Genomic DNA, 16,563 nt, shown 5'->3' with positions numbered 1-16,563 from the left:
TGTTCCTGATATACTTCACCCCAGTTTTCCTTCAATAAATCTTTTTTAAATGCATTCATTCTTTCTTCTGTTCTTACTCGTCTGTACTCTTTTTTTTACTGTCCATTTTATTGATCTTGTAATTCCTATCATAGATTGTAAAAATTGGAAGATGGTCACTTATGTCGTTAATCAGGAGTCCACTTACAGTCTTATTTTCAATGTCATTTGCAAAAATGTTGTCTATGAGAGTTGCACAATGTGATGTAATCCTGGTAGGTCTAGTAATTTTAGGGAATAGATTCATACAGTGCATTGTGTTTATAAATTCCTCAGTGGTTTTATGTTTATTTGGGTTTAGCAAATCAATATTGAAGTCTCCACAAATGAAAACTTTTTTGCGAGCTATTTCAATAAATGTTTCTTCTATCCAGTCTTTAAATGTCTCAATACTACTACCTGGAGCTCTGTATATACAGCTAATGATTACATTTTTACTTTTTTCTTTACAAATTTCAACTGTAATACATTCTAGTACATTATCAATCACCATCGTCATCTTTTCCACCACATTAAATTTCAAGGATTTGTCCACATACAAGGCCACTCCTCCTCCTCCTCCTTTGTTTCGCCTAGTTATAAATGTGAATTCATAACCCTCCAGTTCAAAGTCTGTTCCTTTTTCCATATTGATCCAAGTTTCTGATAAGGCAATGACACTAAATGGATGTGAAAACTGGTTAAGATATTCTTTGATATGACTAAAATTAGCATAGAGACTTCTACAGTTAAAGTGGATAATTGATAATTTATTCTCAGTTTTAATCCTCTGATTGTAGTCTTTATTTGTATAGTAGCAGCAATTGTTATTGTTAGATGAGAAAAAGTTGTTGTCTGGATCTATTTCATATTCCAAGTCGTGTGTATTGTGATCCATATAGTTAAATGTTTTCAGTTCCAATTGATCATATTCTGCAACTGTCTGACTGATGCAGCTGATTCTTCCAGATGTATCTGAGTTCTTCCTTCCAGTGTGTGTCATAAGTGAGTGTGTGGTTGTCTGTTACCTTGTTTGCCGTCCAGATCGTGTTGCTCACTGATATTTTTCGAGATCCGCCATATTTTTAATGGTCAGAACTTTGGCTTCCTCTGGTGATCCGTTTAGTTTGATGAATATTTTGCAGTTCGTCGTCCAAGTGCCTTGGATTTTTCCCAGCTTCTTCTTTGACCACAAACTTGTCTGTCCTGGCCTGAAAGGAGACTCTACCGGTAGACTGCAGCGACAACTGCCAGCATCTGAGCCAGCCAGACTCTGTCTGTCTCATCGTGGTCGCCTAAATGCACAGTAATGGCAGGTTTTGTAATAAGGCAGATCGCGCTAACATAATATGCACTGTTAGTTGATTATTTACCTGCCGCATTAACAGGAGAGGACGTGCAAACGTTACCGCTGCTGCTGGGTTGAGATTCACGAGTCGAGCGGAATTAAAAACACGACATTCATTTAAGGTCATCATGTGTTTTGTGAACAAATACTTTTGCATATTCGTAGTGTTTCCTCCCTTAAATGAAATATCTACTTTGCAAGTATTGCAAGTTGCCCTGTTGTCATCCGTTCTCGTAAAGTATAATCAAACTTTTGAGCGTTTAAGCCGCTTAGGCGCCGTGTTTCCTGCCAGATAAATGACGCTCCGCAATGTGGTGACGTCATTCGGGGCGACTGGAATCAATAAGGGAATCATTTACAAAAATGGCAAACAATTCCAAGGAATTGGAACAGTGGGAACGGCAGTTTTCGATACCCATCCCTACTCCCATGCATATTGGTGTAACATTTGCTGCGGTCTGAGACTGTCTTGATAAATAGAACTTACCTTTAATGCACACCAAGTCACGTGATCACTCCTTGCTACAGCAAATGTTCCCTCTGTTTTCTTCAGGGCAGAGCTATTGTTTACTGGCCGCTTTATGTTACTAACCTGACCTGCAAACTTAGGGAAGTGACTAACAGAATAAGATGAGCAGTAGAACTGCTTCCCTGTGAAGCAGGGGTGTCCAACTCCAGGCCCCAAGGGCTGATGTCTTGCAGGTTTTAGATCTCACCCTGGGTCAGCACAACTGAATCAAATGATTAGCTCATTAACAGGCCTCTGGAGAACTTCAAGACATGTTGAGGCGGTAATTTAGCCATTTAAATCAGCTGTGGATCAAGGACACATCAAAAACCTGCAGGACACCGGCCCTTGAGGCCTGGAGTTGGACACTCCTGCTGTAAAGGGTATATGGTTTCAGCGAGGGTGAGGAACTTGGATATTTGTGAGGGACTCAGATTTGAGCTGGTGCTCCTTCCACATTGGAAGAATCCAGTTAAGTTGCTTCTGATCTCCTGGACACCTCCTAGGTTTGGTGTTTTCGGCATGTTCACCTGGTTGGAGGCGGGGAGGGGGGAGTTCAATCCTTTTATAATAGGAAGTAACTGCTAGGAGGGAATTAAAGAAGAGACTAGAGAAACAAGATTATAACTATAAATATTTTTTTGGCAGATCAAGAACTAGACAGTCAAATTATGTGACAACAGGAGGCAGCTGACGTATCTTTAATCCCACATAACACTTCTTCAAAACAGACAATTAAGGAAGGCTTAAAATCACAAACCAAACCAATAAGTATATAAAACCCCTCCATTGACACTCAAAAGAGAAGTGTTTGTGTTTTAGTTTGCATCATGTACATTTGTTGGCATGAAGGTGTTTAAGCACACATGATAAGTGTTATTGAAAAATGACTTATTGATCCAAACATCCAGCGTGCCATTTCTTTCCTTTATTCCTAAACGGTACATAGAAGAATACAAAGTGAGCAGTTTGATGGCTGTTGTTGCTTAACAAATAATAAAGCACATCATACAAAGACTAAAGAACTGAAGCATAGTTTTGAGAATTGATAGTATGAAAAATATTGCTTATGCCAAAGGAAAAAAGCATTTGTTTCCTTTCTGAATTCTTCTTCGCTTGGCCTGAAACAAAGGTTGGGTTATGAAAAAGCTAAATGTAGTTGAGCCATCGAGTTTAATTGATTTAAAAAATCACATTGGGAACCAAAAGCTTATATTTTCAATAAAATATTTTTTTGCTATTCCATTGTCAACAGAACCTGGATGATAGTATCTGTGACAAAACTTAAATTCTCAGGTCCAAGCTGGCAGTCTGTTCAGACCATGGAAATGACTCTCAAGGACTAACAATCCCCACAGGGATATTTTTATAGCAGTCGACAGCAGCAGTACGGGGCTGCTTGACAGGATGAGGTTTGGAGATTTAGAGTGAGCACAGCATCAGTGCTGCCACGTTAGCAGTGACTCTGTCTTTGTAGCTGTTGCTGTTCTGTCTGTTTGGCCACTGGCTTCCTCTGTCATATCAAATGCTCCCACTTCTGCCCAGTTTCATCTTTTTTCATTGTTTACATTTATTTTTGTTTTTTGCAGACTACTTCTACAGCTTTAAGCGCAATGCGTAAGCATTTAGAGAGTTGGTGTATTTCAGAGAGTAAACATGGAAAACAGTCAAATGCGTCAATGCATGCATATTCCTTTCTCACTGGTCCAATCTTCCCAGAAAGCTCTTCACACCCCAATAATATGAGCTTGGTTTGAATTATAAAATGTTTGATTTTTGCTTGTAGCTAGTTGGAGAAATTTATAAATTCAGTGAATCAATATGTGAAGCATTTGTGATTCCTTCTGGGCCAACATGGAAACTATTTTTTAACCAGTTTTGCCATTTGGCTCCTTTCTGCTGTTTCTGTGGATAGAAAAGCAAAACATGGTCTGAATCAGGGCAGACTGACCTGATCAGAAGAGCATGCTCTCTGCTAATGCCTCGCTTTTAATGGATTCCCTCTTAGACGCACTGACTGAATTTTTTTGCAGACATATAAGAGGTCAATTTCACTCGTAGACCAGAAGAAATGGAATGCAAGAACAAATTTTCTTTAAAAAAAAAAAAAAAAAAAAAAAAGGAATACAGAGACAGGAAATTGTCCTTGAAACATTACCACCTATAACCTAGAAAACAACTGGAAAGCACGGATGAACTTTTAGCCTTTAGTCTCTTTAAATCCAGATTCTGAGCTTGCTTGTTGGTTGGATGAAGAAATATGTTTGACTGTGAAGGATATTATTTAGAGTGGGTCTGAAATAACTACGCTCTAAATGCGGTCCACCGATATAAAATCCAAATAAAAGAGAAAACCAACCATTAGCTGTAATAAAACCAAAGTGGTATCAACCATTAGTGAAGTCCCTTCTTCAGGCTTCAAGGTGAACATCTGGGCTATCTTGGTGTTTTAAAAATGAATTAGAGCAATGGGTGGAACTGAGTCACAGAGGGCAATACGACAAAGTATTTTCTAGGGGGTTACTGATTAAGTGGCAATAAGGTCATTTTCTGTACTAAAAGAAGTCTCCAACAAGTGTAATTACCTCCTGCTTGGATCTAGTATCCTCCTTTTTAAGGCAACATTTTCCATGTACATGGTCCTACATGTATAAAACACATCTTACTTCTAGTGTCCTATTTAAGGGAAATGGAAGAAACATGGAAAAACCAAAGAATTGAAATATGCAGGAGAACTGAGGCAGCCCCATAGAGGCGGTAGTGTTTGCTGTGAAGCAGGAGCTTGTGTGCCTGTGCTCTAAATGTTTGACAGTGCTTGAAGGCAGAAACATGAAATTGTCCGTCCTCTCCTTGCTTTTCAAAATATTGCTTTCATCATTTTATGATGTGACAGCAAAGTGCACATCTGTAATACATCTCTTATCATTGGCTCAGTAGATATTTAAGCAGTGTATATTTTGTGTGACTGGGGAAGATGAGGGGGAGTGTTCTTGAAAAAGAAGGGGAAAAAAATCCCTCAGACTGGCTTATGTCATCACGGACTTTCCGTCAGCATCCTTCTTTTTTTATGACTGTTGCCAAAAAAAAAAAAAAAAGCTGCTTCAGATGTTTTCAGCTTTGGCTCAAAGAGAGGATGTGTGATAGAGTTCACAGAAGCAGCCGAATATTTTGGAGGAATAAATTAGCAGCTTGGTTCTTTGGTGCTGTGCCAAGACTTCTGGGAAGTAATCCAGCACGTTGGAAAGATGAGATTTGGATGACACATTGGATTCACTCTAATTTGAGGTTAATTGAATTGAAAATCCCCCCAGCTTCTACCAACACAACATATACAGGAAGGAATGATGAACTGTGTTATGGGTGTGTTGGTTATTTTATACAGCTGGCGTTTCTGAACCCCTCAAAATATTCAACAAATCTGGATTATTGATCAGGATTACAGATGCTTCAGCTTTTTAGTCTTTGTTTTTTCTTCTTACTCTAAGGGGGTCTCTTAAAACTTTTTTTTAAACAGGTTGCCGAATAGCTACAAGTAATGTAGAAAAAGTTTCCAAATAAGAGTCAAAATGAATGAATTCATATATGTAACAGACAAGAAAAAAATTTGTCATATGTTTAAAAACAAATTAGAATTTTGGTAAAATAGCAATGTTAATTGTTAGCTAGAGGATCAACAATCAACCAAATTGGTAGCTAATTTAGTCCATCAATGGGTAAAATAGCTAAAATTATAAAACAAGAAGACTGAAATTTATAGTAAAAAAATATGGTTAACATAGGACATTCCTAGCTAGTATAATGTCCAAAGTTGAAATGGCTACCATCATCATAATCATCTTAGTTAATAGTTAATTATGGTTAGCAGTTTGTTCTTTTTTTTTTTTTTTTTCTTTTTACCTACCAAGGTGGATAAATATGTTTTAGCAAAATCAATAAATAAAATGGATAGCTTAAATTGTTATGAAACTAGTTGTAAAGTTATATTTTAAAGTATGGCCAGCAGTTGATGGCTAGCTGCACTTGGGTTACTTTTTTTTTTTTTTAAATATTGACATTTTAGGCTAACAGTTGAAATAGCTAGCTAACAACCTAGATTAACTCTCAAACGTTTTAGCTTGACATAATGAAAAACTAGCAAGTGGGATAGTAGCTATTTAAAGAAGATGAAATACTAAGGCAACAATTAAACACCGGTTAAGACAGAAACCATACCTGTTAAACGGTAACCTGAAAGCAATGCATCAGTAAATGATGAGTTGTAAACGTCGACATACGGTTTAAACTGAATTTAAATTAACACATTTGCCACGTCATATCCACATCAGCAAATGTTTAAGGATTTTTATCCATTAAAATGGGTAAATATGCCATTGAAGGCGGAATATTTACCCTCATGCATAATTTTCATGACAAAACTTTTGTGATTTCCCCCAACCCCAGGTTTCTCATGGTTATAATACAGGGGATTTTTCATCTTTATATTAAACAAAAGATATTGCACCATAAGACCCTGTACACTTTTTAAATGTTGAAAGGTAGTTTGTTCCAATCTTTGCAAATTTGCAAAACATTTTTGTTAAGCAAAATGAGGCGCGTTGAAGTTGTGGATAAAGTTAAGTTGATGTGATTAAATATTTTTATAGTTGATATTGTGATTTTTTTTTTTTTTTTTTTTTTTTTTTTTTTTTTTTTTGTAAGTGAGTTTTTTTTCTTGTTTAGCATAGTTTCTTTGCTATAATGTGTTTGGAAGGTGGTCTTCATGATTACTTTTGAGGTGCTACTAAAACTGGTATTTATTGCATGTACAGTATCTTGGTCAAATTCATATTAATCTTTTCTGTGATCTGGTGGTTCTGGGGCTGAAAGATCTTGGGAACCACTGTACCAGTTAAATACTTGCTCTGGTGCCCACGTTTCACCCTGACCTCTTCTTTTTTTTCCCTCTTAGTTTTATTGTTTGTGGTTTAATTCTAATAAATGACTAAGAGGAAGATGCATTCCTGGAACAGAAAGAGATTGAAGGCAGCGATTGTTTGTTAGTTCGGTAAATGGGGTCTACAGAACTGACCCCGGCATCGACGATGTCCGAGCCCTCTTCATGTCCTGGATTTCACATTCTAATAATGACTAATGTGTTTGCCGATGTCAGCCTGCTCTCATTAGAGTGATTTATAGCCCTGGCAGTTTTCAGTAAACCAGAGGAGCCGTATTCCAATTTATTCAGGTCAAATTAACCATTCATAATTAGACACCATAACCTTTCCCGCTTTCCTTTCCTAGTCTGAATGCGCTTTACATGAAATGCAAATGTTCATTGTTTAATCTCCCTGCTTGTCATTAGGGAGGCTATGTAAGAATCTCCCCATGCAGGGAAAAAGTTTAGCCTGAATCAATCTCCTAATGCTTAATAGCTAATGGGCCGATTTATTGCCATGTAATGAAGGTGAAGGCCTTCTTTTCTCTAATGGTGGCATTGACCCTATGGAGCCCCTCAGCCATTATTCCAATGTCAAAACTGTGTAGCTTATATTATTGCTGCAATGACTCATTTTAATATAAAGTATATCACCTATAAACTTACTAATCTCCAATTACTCTACTTGGCTGTAGGAATTATTTGAAAGATTTTACAAGTACAGAATTGGCAAGTATTCTGAAATCTGTTACATTATATTGATTTTTTTATTATATAATGAGACCTGAAACACACACACAGAAACATTTTGTATTAAGGTTGGGTGATTTTTTTTTTTTTTTTTTTTTTTATTTTTTTTTTCTTCCCCCTCAAAAAAATTTCCAACCAACCATAATCCGTCCAACCACCAGTAACTGGTGATACATCCATGGAGATGTATGTATATCTGTGTCACAAGATTATGTTAAAGGCACATAAGTCATCAGGAGGGAGAACAACAGTGCTTATATTTTATCTCACTACATACATATTTGTCAGCCACAACATTAAAACCTCTGACAGGTGAAGTGAATAACATTGATCATGCAATAGCCTCCTGTGAGTCTTTGGGCTGTGATATGTCATGCATTTTGAGGTTACCTAGGCATGTACAACCTAGCTAAAGGCTATTGTACACTCCTCAGTGTCATTGGCTTCCCCCAGCAGGACATTATGTTCTGCCACAAAACAAACTGCCCGGGAACAGCTGAAGAAACATGACAATGAGCCCAAGGCACTGACCCAACCTCCAGCCTCCCGCCTCCCCAGATCCCAATCCAATCTAGAATTGGCAGCATTCAGTGGACCTAGCCTCCTCCATAGAGGCTGCAGCCCACAGCCCACATGTCCCACAGGAGCTACTGCCAGCATTTTGGTTACAAACACCACAGGATATCCCCAAAGGTCCTGTTGTAATGCCCCAGACAGGTCAGAGGCATTTTGGTGGCGTATAAGGAAACAACCCAATGTTAGGCAAGTGCTTTCAGAACTTTTCCAACTATCAGAACTTATGCCAGTTTTAATTGGATTGAGAAGTGGGGCACGTCGGGTTGTCGGTCTATCACAGGACCAACAGGGAGAGACAGAAAGTTGGATTTCATTATCACTTTGCTAAATAAATTATTTCCTGGCTTTAAAGTATTTTTTTTAATATTTCAAATTGGATAGGGCTAATTAGAGCCAGACCACTTGAGGCGGGCTGCATCTCAATTGAGGTCTTCAGGATTACGTAGCGGAGACCTCTGTGACAGTTTGATAGACAGCACCTCTCACTCTGGTCTTGATTACTGCTGTTGTCTAATTCGCTTTGCTTTGCTTTAATAATGTCTGATTGGGGAGTGTTTGGACCAGGTCCTGTCTTTTTGGACTAGCTGGGAAATGATGGTGAATTTTGGTGTTAGGCTTCAAGTGATGAGCTGTCATCTTCTTAGCCTCAGTTTCATTAAAAAGTTAATGAAAGTTAAAAAAAAAAAAAGGATGAAGGGAAAGTGTGAGGATGGAGACAAATCGGAGGACCAGCTGGCGTCTGGTTTGTTGGTTTTGGCCAGTTCTCCCATTTTCAGTGCCTCTGATGTCTGTTGGGATTAGGAGTACCTCTACAAGAGGCAATGGCTGCCAAGCAGCATCAGAACAGAGACGAGCGGAATGAGGGATGAAGGTTGGGAAGTGAAGCAACAAAGGTAGAACAAAAAGTGAAAGAATTACAGCTGGAAAGAAACAACTGAGTGCAGAGATAAAGACACTGTCAGTCATTTGAGCAGCTGCAGATTACAGTTTGAAGGTGTAAAAGGACTGCCGCCTTTCCTCCTTCTACCCTTCTGATATTCAAAATCCAATTAGTGGACGTGTTAGAGGGAGCTCCTTTGTGACAGTGGGCCATTTGTAAGGAGGAACACTGACAGAGGTAATATTTTAATGTAAAGCGTATCTTCCTTTATTATGTATATAATGTTCTCTTTTTGTAGTCCTGAGAAATGTTCTTGTTCACATTTTTGATGTTGATGCAGAGAAGAGGTGCAAAAGAGAAGAAAAAATGGTACAATGAGGCACATTTATTTGTCTGAGTCACACTGGACCTCATTCGTGTATTACTATGAATGATTTAGACTTCTTTAAATAGAGGCGATATAGTGATGGGCTTGTGATGTGCCTGCAAAAACTTTGCTTGAAGCCTCAATGGTGTCCCTTCTATGTTAGTTCTGTGTTAGCTTTTTGGGGAGCTGGAAGCTACCATGTTTGGACAAGAGGGTGAAGTACCAAAATGATGAGCTTGGATAGGTATTTGCACATGAAACTTGTATGAACAATTCACAGAAACACATGTTTTACTCTGTTAATTGGTGTTGAGAAACTATTAGTGCTAATAAAATGGTAGACTCTAACTTAACAGAATGGAAACACAACCCATCTTTGCTGTGTTTGATACTTCTGTGCAGGCTTCTTTTTTTTAGCCCCAGAGATTGCAGCATGGATATTGTTCAATGAAAGCAGAGTTTGTTGGGTTTGCAAGGTCTTAACTTTATAATGTAATGTGTCCTAATATATTGTGAGTTAGCACTAAATAAATACATTTTTAATTGAGTTGGTCAGTACCTTAGAATGGTGAAGGCACACTTTGATCATGACGTCTTTCTTCTTCTTCAAAAAACCCAAGCCTCTGCAAATGATTTTTGACCTCAAACCATGTGCTCAAAGAGACTTGATGTGACATTTGTTGCGTTTTTGTTTTCTGGCGCTGTAGTTTGACTGTTTGGTGAGCTGGAACATGATCCTCTGCAGAGTCACTGTAGACGTCAGATTTGGAGGCAATTAAATCATTTGTCTAACAGTAGACAGATGGATTAAAAGACAGTGCTGAGTCATGTCTGTCTGTTGGAGACTATTTAGGAAGCACAATTTGTGTGGTTTGCTTTTCCAGTGCATCTGTTTTGTCTTTGCTCACAGTGGATAACATTATAACTGCGACCATTCACGTCCAGTTGGTTTGTAACATATAGCGTCTTATCAAGATGTTCCCCTTTTGAGGTGGTGTTAAGTGCAAATGATTTTTTTGGTGGTTACTGAATATTTAAACAGAAAGTGAAAAGCGATGGATGGATGGATTGAGGTGGAGTACATTCAGTTTTCTACTACAACACTGGACTTTCTGGGTTTTTCTCTGCAATGGTTGACAGCTTTAGAAACATTAACACTAGACAGATGGCCATTGAAACATGGCTTTAAGTGTGACTTATTTTTATATTTATTGACCTGTCACAGCTGACTGGGCGTTTGAGCAGAAAGACTTAAAGGCTCCATTTAGAGCAGGATTGATTTCTGTCAAAGACGAGCTGTGATGAAAGATTGGAGAAAATGTGCATGTATAAGCCCAGTCTCTGATTGATTGACGCTTTCAAGTTGCCCTGTCTTTATATATATCTCCATATATATAGATCTCCCCCCCCCCCCCCCCCCCCCCCCCCGACACACACACACACACACACACACACACACACACACACACACACCATCCACCCTGTTCCAGTGTATTTGCCATTTTAGGCGATGGAACTGACCATTTGACTGACACCTCACTCTGGGTTGAGATTTACTGTCACTGCTGCTAGAGAAACACGGGAAAATGGCACAGCTGCCATGCATAGGACCAGTGGCTCAGACATGAACTTTAATAAAACACTTTGATCGTGTAATTTACTCAGTGAAGGGATTGTTGTTGGGAAAAGGGTCCATAATGGGACATTATGAGTTTTGGGTAGAATGAACATCATCACAATTTTGGCAGCAGCACTGTTTTTCTTTTTGTTTTGTGTTTTTTGTTTTTGTTTTTTTTTATTTCTTGCCAAAAGCCTTTATGACCGCACATTAGAGGGGCTGATTTAATTCCTTTTTCATTCCTCGCAGTTGGTTTCTTCCTCTTGAGGGTAACATTCTGTCTAATGACTGCAGATATAAAAAAAAGGGGGAAAAAAAGTCAGTGAGTGTAGAAAAGTAAGTAATATAAAGTTTTTCTCTGTATGGGTGAAAGTACGTTATGATGTAGAGGCCTTAAGGGGGACATTTCAGTGTGGAGCATGTGGCAGCAGCAGATGTCGTGTTTGATGGTGACAGCTAATGGGTTAGTTTTCTTTTCATGTTTTTTGAAGAGCATTTTTGTTGTGAGGGTTTCCTATTTGTGGACAGTTTTCTGAAGCAGTTCATGCCAGTAGATCCGTATTTACCTGCACGCATTAACAAGGTATGATATTGATCCTCTCTATACCATTATGGCATTTTTTTTCCACTCTTTAAATTATGCTCTCTCTCATGTTGTCTCTTCAGAACACCTTAAGGTGGCACTAGAGGAGTACATGGTACGGCTGCCAAAGGTTCGCATCCTGAGGACCAAGAAGAGGGAGGGTCTGATCCGGACTCGCCTGCTTGGAGCAGCTGCTGCTAAAGGAGAAGTCCTCACCTTCCTAGACTCGCACTGTGAAGCCAATGTGAACTGGCTGCCTCCACTGCTGGGTGAGGACTTCATTATTGAGCCATGACCCTTAACATGAGCCCGATCCTCAACCGGCCTGCACTGTGTGCCTAGGTCATAACCTTAGTGATGGCTGCTCTTTACGTGTGACGTTAAACTCATTTTGGGGAAAAATAAAAATTCAAATTCAAATTTTATTTGTCACGTACACAGTACGATATGCAGTGAAATGCTTAGACAACTGCCCGTGACCTAAAAAAAAGAAAAGGCTATGAATAAGAGGAAATAAATATGAAAAATTAAAAAGGGTAAATTTAACTAGGAAGGAATAAAATATAAATTAAGGTTAAAAATGAAATAACTGTACAACACAATTTAGAATGAAGGGTAAATTTAACTGGGAAAGAATAAGATAAAATATATAAATTAAAGTTGAAAAAAAAAATAACTGTACAACAAAATACACAATACACAGCATAGAACTATATAAGAATGTATGAAGAAATATAAATAAATAAATATAAAAAAAATATATATATATATATATATATATATACACACACACACACACACACACACACACACACACACACACACACACAGTGGGGCAAAAAAGTATTTAGTCAGCCACCGATTGTGCAAGTTCCCCCACTTAAAATGATGACAGAGGTCAGTAATTTGCACCAGAGGTACACTTCAACTGTGAGAGACAGAATGTGAAAAAAAAAATCCATGAATTCACATGGTAGGATTTGTAAAGAATTTATTCGTAAATCAGGGTGGAAAATAAGTATTTGGTCACCTCAAACAAGGAAAATCTCTGGCTCTCACAGACCTGTAACGTCTTCTGTAAGAAGCTTTTCTGTCCCCCACTCGTTACCTGTATGAATGGCACCTGTTTGAACTCATCATCTGTATAAAAGACACCTGTCCACAGCCTCAAACAGTCAGACTCCAAACTCCGCCATGGCCAAGACCAAAGAGCTTTCGAAGGACACCAGGAAAAGTATTGTAGACCTGCACCAGACTGGGAAGAGTGAATCTACAATAGGCAAGCAGCTTGGTGTGAAAAAATCAACTGTGGGAGCAATCATCAGAAAATGGAAGACATACAAGACCACTGATAATCTCCCTCGATCTGGGGCTCCACGCAAGATCTCATCCCGTGGGGTCAAAATGATCATGAGAACGGTGAGCAAAGATCCCAGAACCACACGGGGGGACCTGGTGAATGACCTGCAGAGAGCTGGGACCAAAGTAACAAAGGTCACCATCAGTAACACACTACAACGGCAGGGAATCAAATCCCGCAGTGCCAGACGTGTTCCGCTGCTGAAGCCAGTGCATGTCCAGGCCCGTCTGAAGTTTGCCAGAGAGCACATGGATGATACAGCAGAGGATTGGGAGAATGTCATGTGGTCAGATGAAACCAAAGTAGAACTTTTTGGTATAAACTCAACTCGTCGTGTTTGGAGGAAGAAGAATACGGAGTTGCATCCCAAGAACACCATACCTACTGTGAAGCATGGGGGTGGAAACATCATGCTATGGGGCTGTTTTTCTGCCAAGGGGACAGGACGACTGATCCGTGTTAAGGACAGAATGAATGGGGCCATGTATCGTGAGATTTTGAGCCAAAACCTCCTTCCATCAGTGAGAACTTTGAAGATGAAACGAGGCTGGGTCTTCCAACATGACAATGATCCAAAACACACCGCCCGGGCAACAAAGGAGTGGCTCCGTAAGAAGCATTTGAAAGTCCTGGAGTGGCCTAGCCAGTCTCCAGACCTCAACCCCATAGAAAATCTGTGGCGGGAGTTGAAAGTCCGTGTTGCTCGGCGACAGCCCCAAAACATCACTGCTCTCGAGAAGATCTGCATGGAGGAATGGGCCAAAATACCAGCTACTGTGTGTGCAAACCTGGTAAAGACCTATAGTAAACGTTTGACCTCTGTTATTGCCAACAAAGGTTATGTTACAAAGTATTGAGTTGTATTTTTGTTATTGACCAAATACTTATTTTCCACCCTGATTTACGAATAAATTCTTTACAAATCCTACCATGTGGATTCATGGATTTTTTTTTCACATTCTGTCTCTCACAGTTGAAGTGTACCTCTGGTGCAAATTACTGACCTCTGTCATCATTTTAGGTGGGGGAACTTGCACAATCGGTGGCTGACTAAATACTTTTTTGCCCCACTGTACCGTAATTGTCGGGCTATAAGCCGCTACTTTTTGCACAAGCTTTGAACCCTGCGGCTTTTAGTCAGGTGCGGCTTTTCTATGGATTGTCCATGATTTTTGTCATATCGTAAGACGATTTGTTTTGTGTGTTCCGCTGTTGTACGGCACTACGTTGCCTGGCGGAAGGATCGGGGTTCAAGAGTGGTATGTTAGTCACATGTCCGTCCGCCAGGCAACGTAGTGCCGTACGAAGTAGCGCGAAAAACAAACTTCAAAGTAGCGGTACGCGTTCAGCGGGAGTTGTGGATGATGAGCGGCGATAAACTTGCAAGTTATGCCCAAAAAGCAAGTTATGCCCAACTCCACCGGTGGATTCTGACAGCGTGGAAAAGTGTGAAAACATCCACGATCACCAACGGATTTTGAAGGGCTGGACTCCTGCATGATGGAGAGGAGGACACCGCCACGGCCCTTCTGAGGGTGTTCGACTCTGACACTGACAATGAGGATTTCTTTGGTTTTGAAAGTGACAACGAAGGAGAGAAGCGGAGAGTGGATGATGAAGCCATCCTGAGCCTGTTTGTATCCGACATTGGAGAAGAGGACTTTGGTGGTTTTAGTGCGCAGGAAGATGGTGGTGAATGACTGACTTTTCTTCTTGTTAAAGCCGTGTCACTGCACCTGAGCCTAAAAGGTAGTCCGAATCTATTTTTCTGGTGTGCTGTAGGCTACTGTTATGTACTACATGTGCAAATATGTACCCATAACTTGTTTTTCAAAATATTAATAAAAGTGATGTCTCCAAACAGCCATCTCTTTCCTGACAATTCGCTTTGTGCATATTCTCTTACATATGATAAGTCAACATTGAAACACCTGCGGCTTTTAGTCAGGTGCGGCTAATGTATGTACAAAACAGGATTTTCCCCTGATTTTAGCTTGTGCAGCTAATATTTAGGTGCGCTTTGTAGTCCGGGAAATACGGTATATACACAATAACAGCAGCTGTACAAGTGTAAAAGTGTCCAAAAATCTATTAAATACGATTTTAAAAAATAGAATAAAATATACCAAAAAGTGGGAAATTTGCTGGGCCAAAAAATTAGACAACAGCTCTCACTCTTCATTGCCTCATTACAACAACCATCATGTTTGTTTTAATGTTTCAAGCACATCTGCTCTTCATCAGATAATGAATGTTGTTGGTCATGTGAGCTCATCACGTGAAGATGTCCATTCAGAGCCCATATATTACATAGTTGCTAGATAAATAACATCTCAAAGTCATGTGTGGGTGGTGCATTACACACTGTTAACTGTCTGAAATATTATTGAATCTCTGAATAAGTAAATAAATAAATTCATCCAAGAAAGAAAAATGTAACACTTGGGGGGGAAAGCACTAAAAAATAAATGAAAAATGAAATAAAAAATGAAGGTTGTATCATTGTATACAGACAGCCAGAAGCTGAACCAGCCAGACATAAAAATACAAGGGATCATAAAAAAAACTAAAATAACATCAATTTATTGATTGAGACCTTTAGGAGCCAAAGTGTAAATCCAGAAGTGTTCTTATTGTTAGAGTAAAGTGTTCTCTCCTTGGGAGATGTACATGCTCAGTGCCAGCATAACTCAAGCAAGCCACAGTGTGATTCATACGCTTGGTGATTAGCAGCTGAACTTTCCTGATCATGCTTTCTTGTAGCACTCGATGTTTATGCCAGCCCACACAGACATTTAAGCATACATATCACATTTTGAAATCCAGGATATGAGTTAGAATGAGTAAAGAATACTCATTCTATGGGCTTGGACTGCATATGGTTTCCATGTAATGTGATCATGTGACCAGCAGCATTTGATCTAAGGTGCCTCTACTCTGTGTATTGCTGTCTGAAGGGCAGGTCTGTTTGTTATAACTACCCGAGGTGTGTGAGCTAAAATGGTAAATGTGCTTATCAGAAAAGTGTTTGATATCATTCAAATGAGAAGTAGGGTCATTTTCTGACTCCTGTGGGATCTAACCTGCTGTAGTCAGAGGAGTGGCTCCCTTACTGACGACTAGAAAAACCGCAGGTTTACGACATTTTTACATCTGTACGCTGCTTCGATTATGCGCACACAACTAATGACAACACAATGACACATGTAAAATAAGTGAGCGTTATAATTCATCCATTAGATTTCAGCCAGTCACAAAGCAATAAATCTAAGCTAGATGGAGCTGAGAGATATGAGGCGATGGTTACTGATTTATACTGAAACCTTTTAACCTTTTTTCCTGTAAAAGTAAATGGTAGAAAAATAAATTAATATTTTGTAAAAAATTATCAATCATTTTATTTGTTCCTAAAAACATGTTTTTTTACCAATGGTAAAAGATAAATCATGGTAAAAATGGTCAGGATTGATACATTTCAGTTTGTAACACAGGAGCAAATTTTCATTTTGTACACACACACACACACACACACACACACACACACACACACACACACACACACACACACACACACACACACACACACACACACACACACACAGTTTCACCAGTTGTTTAAACAGCCCACCGACCCCTCATA

The 16,563-nt window shown here is 39.2% G+C and overlaps 1 protein-coding gene and 1 long non-coding RNA gene across 2 annotated transcripts in view; one reads left to right on the top strand and one right to left on the bottom strand.

Moving 5' to 3' along the window:
• The window catches only part of LOC146661223 (uncharacterized), a 513,791-nt gene that overhangs the window by 341,111 nt on the left and 156,117 nt on the right, over positions 1-16,563 (bottom strand). The window lies entirely within an intron of this gene.
• The window catches only part of LOC146661224 (polypeptide N-acetylgalactosaminyltransferase 10-like), a 133,145-nt gene that overhangs the window by 77,523 nt on the left and 39,059 nt on the right, over positions 1-16,563 (top strand). The window contains exon 5 of the mRNA XM_085421321.1: positions 11,647-11,832. Within this exon, the coding sequence (XP_085277447.1) occupies positions 11,647-11,832 (186 nt within the window). The remainder of the gene's footprint in view (positions 1-11,646; positions 11,833-16,563) is intronic.

This window comes from Rhamphochromis longiceps, linkage group LG10 (assembly GCF_057381845.1).
Source record: "Rhamphochromis longiceps isolate RC_006_pf linkage group LG10, R_longiceps_female_GT1.1, whole genome shotgun sequence".
NCBI lineage: Eukaryota > Metazoa > Chordata > Actinopteri > Cichliformes > Cichlidae > Rhamphochromis > Rhamphochromis longiceps.
Note: the sequence above shows the minus strand (reverse complement) of the source record. Positions and strands in the feature narration are given on the sequence as shown.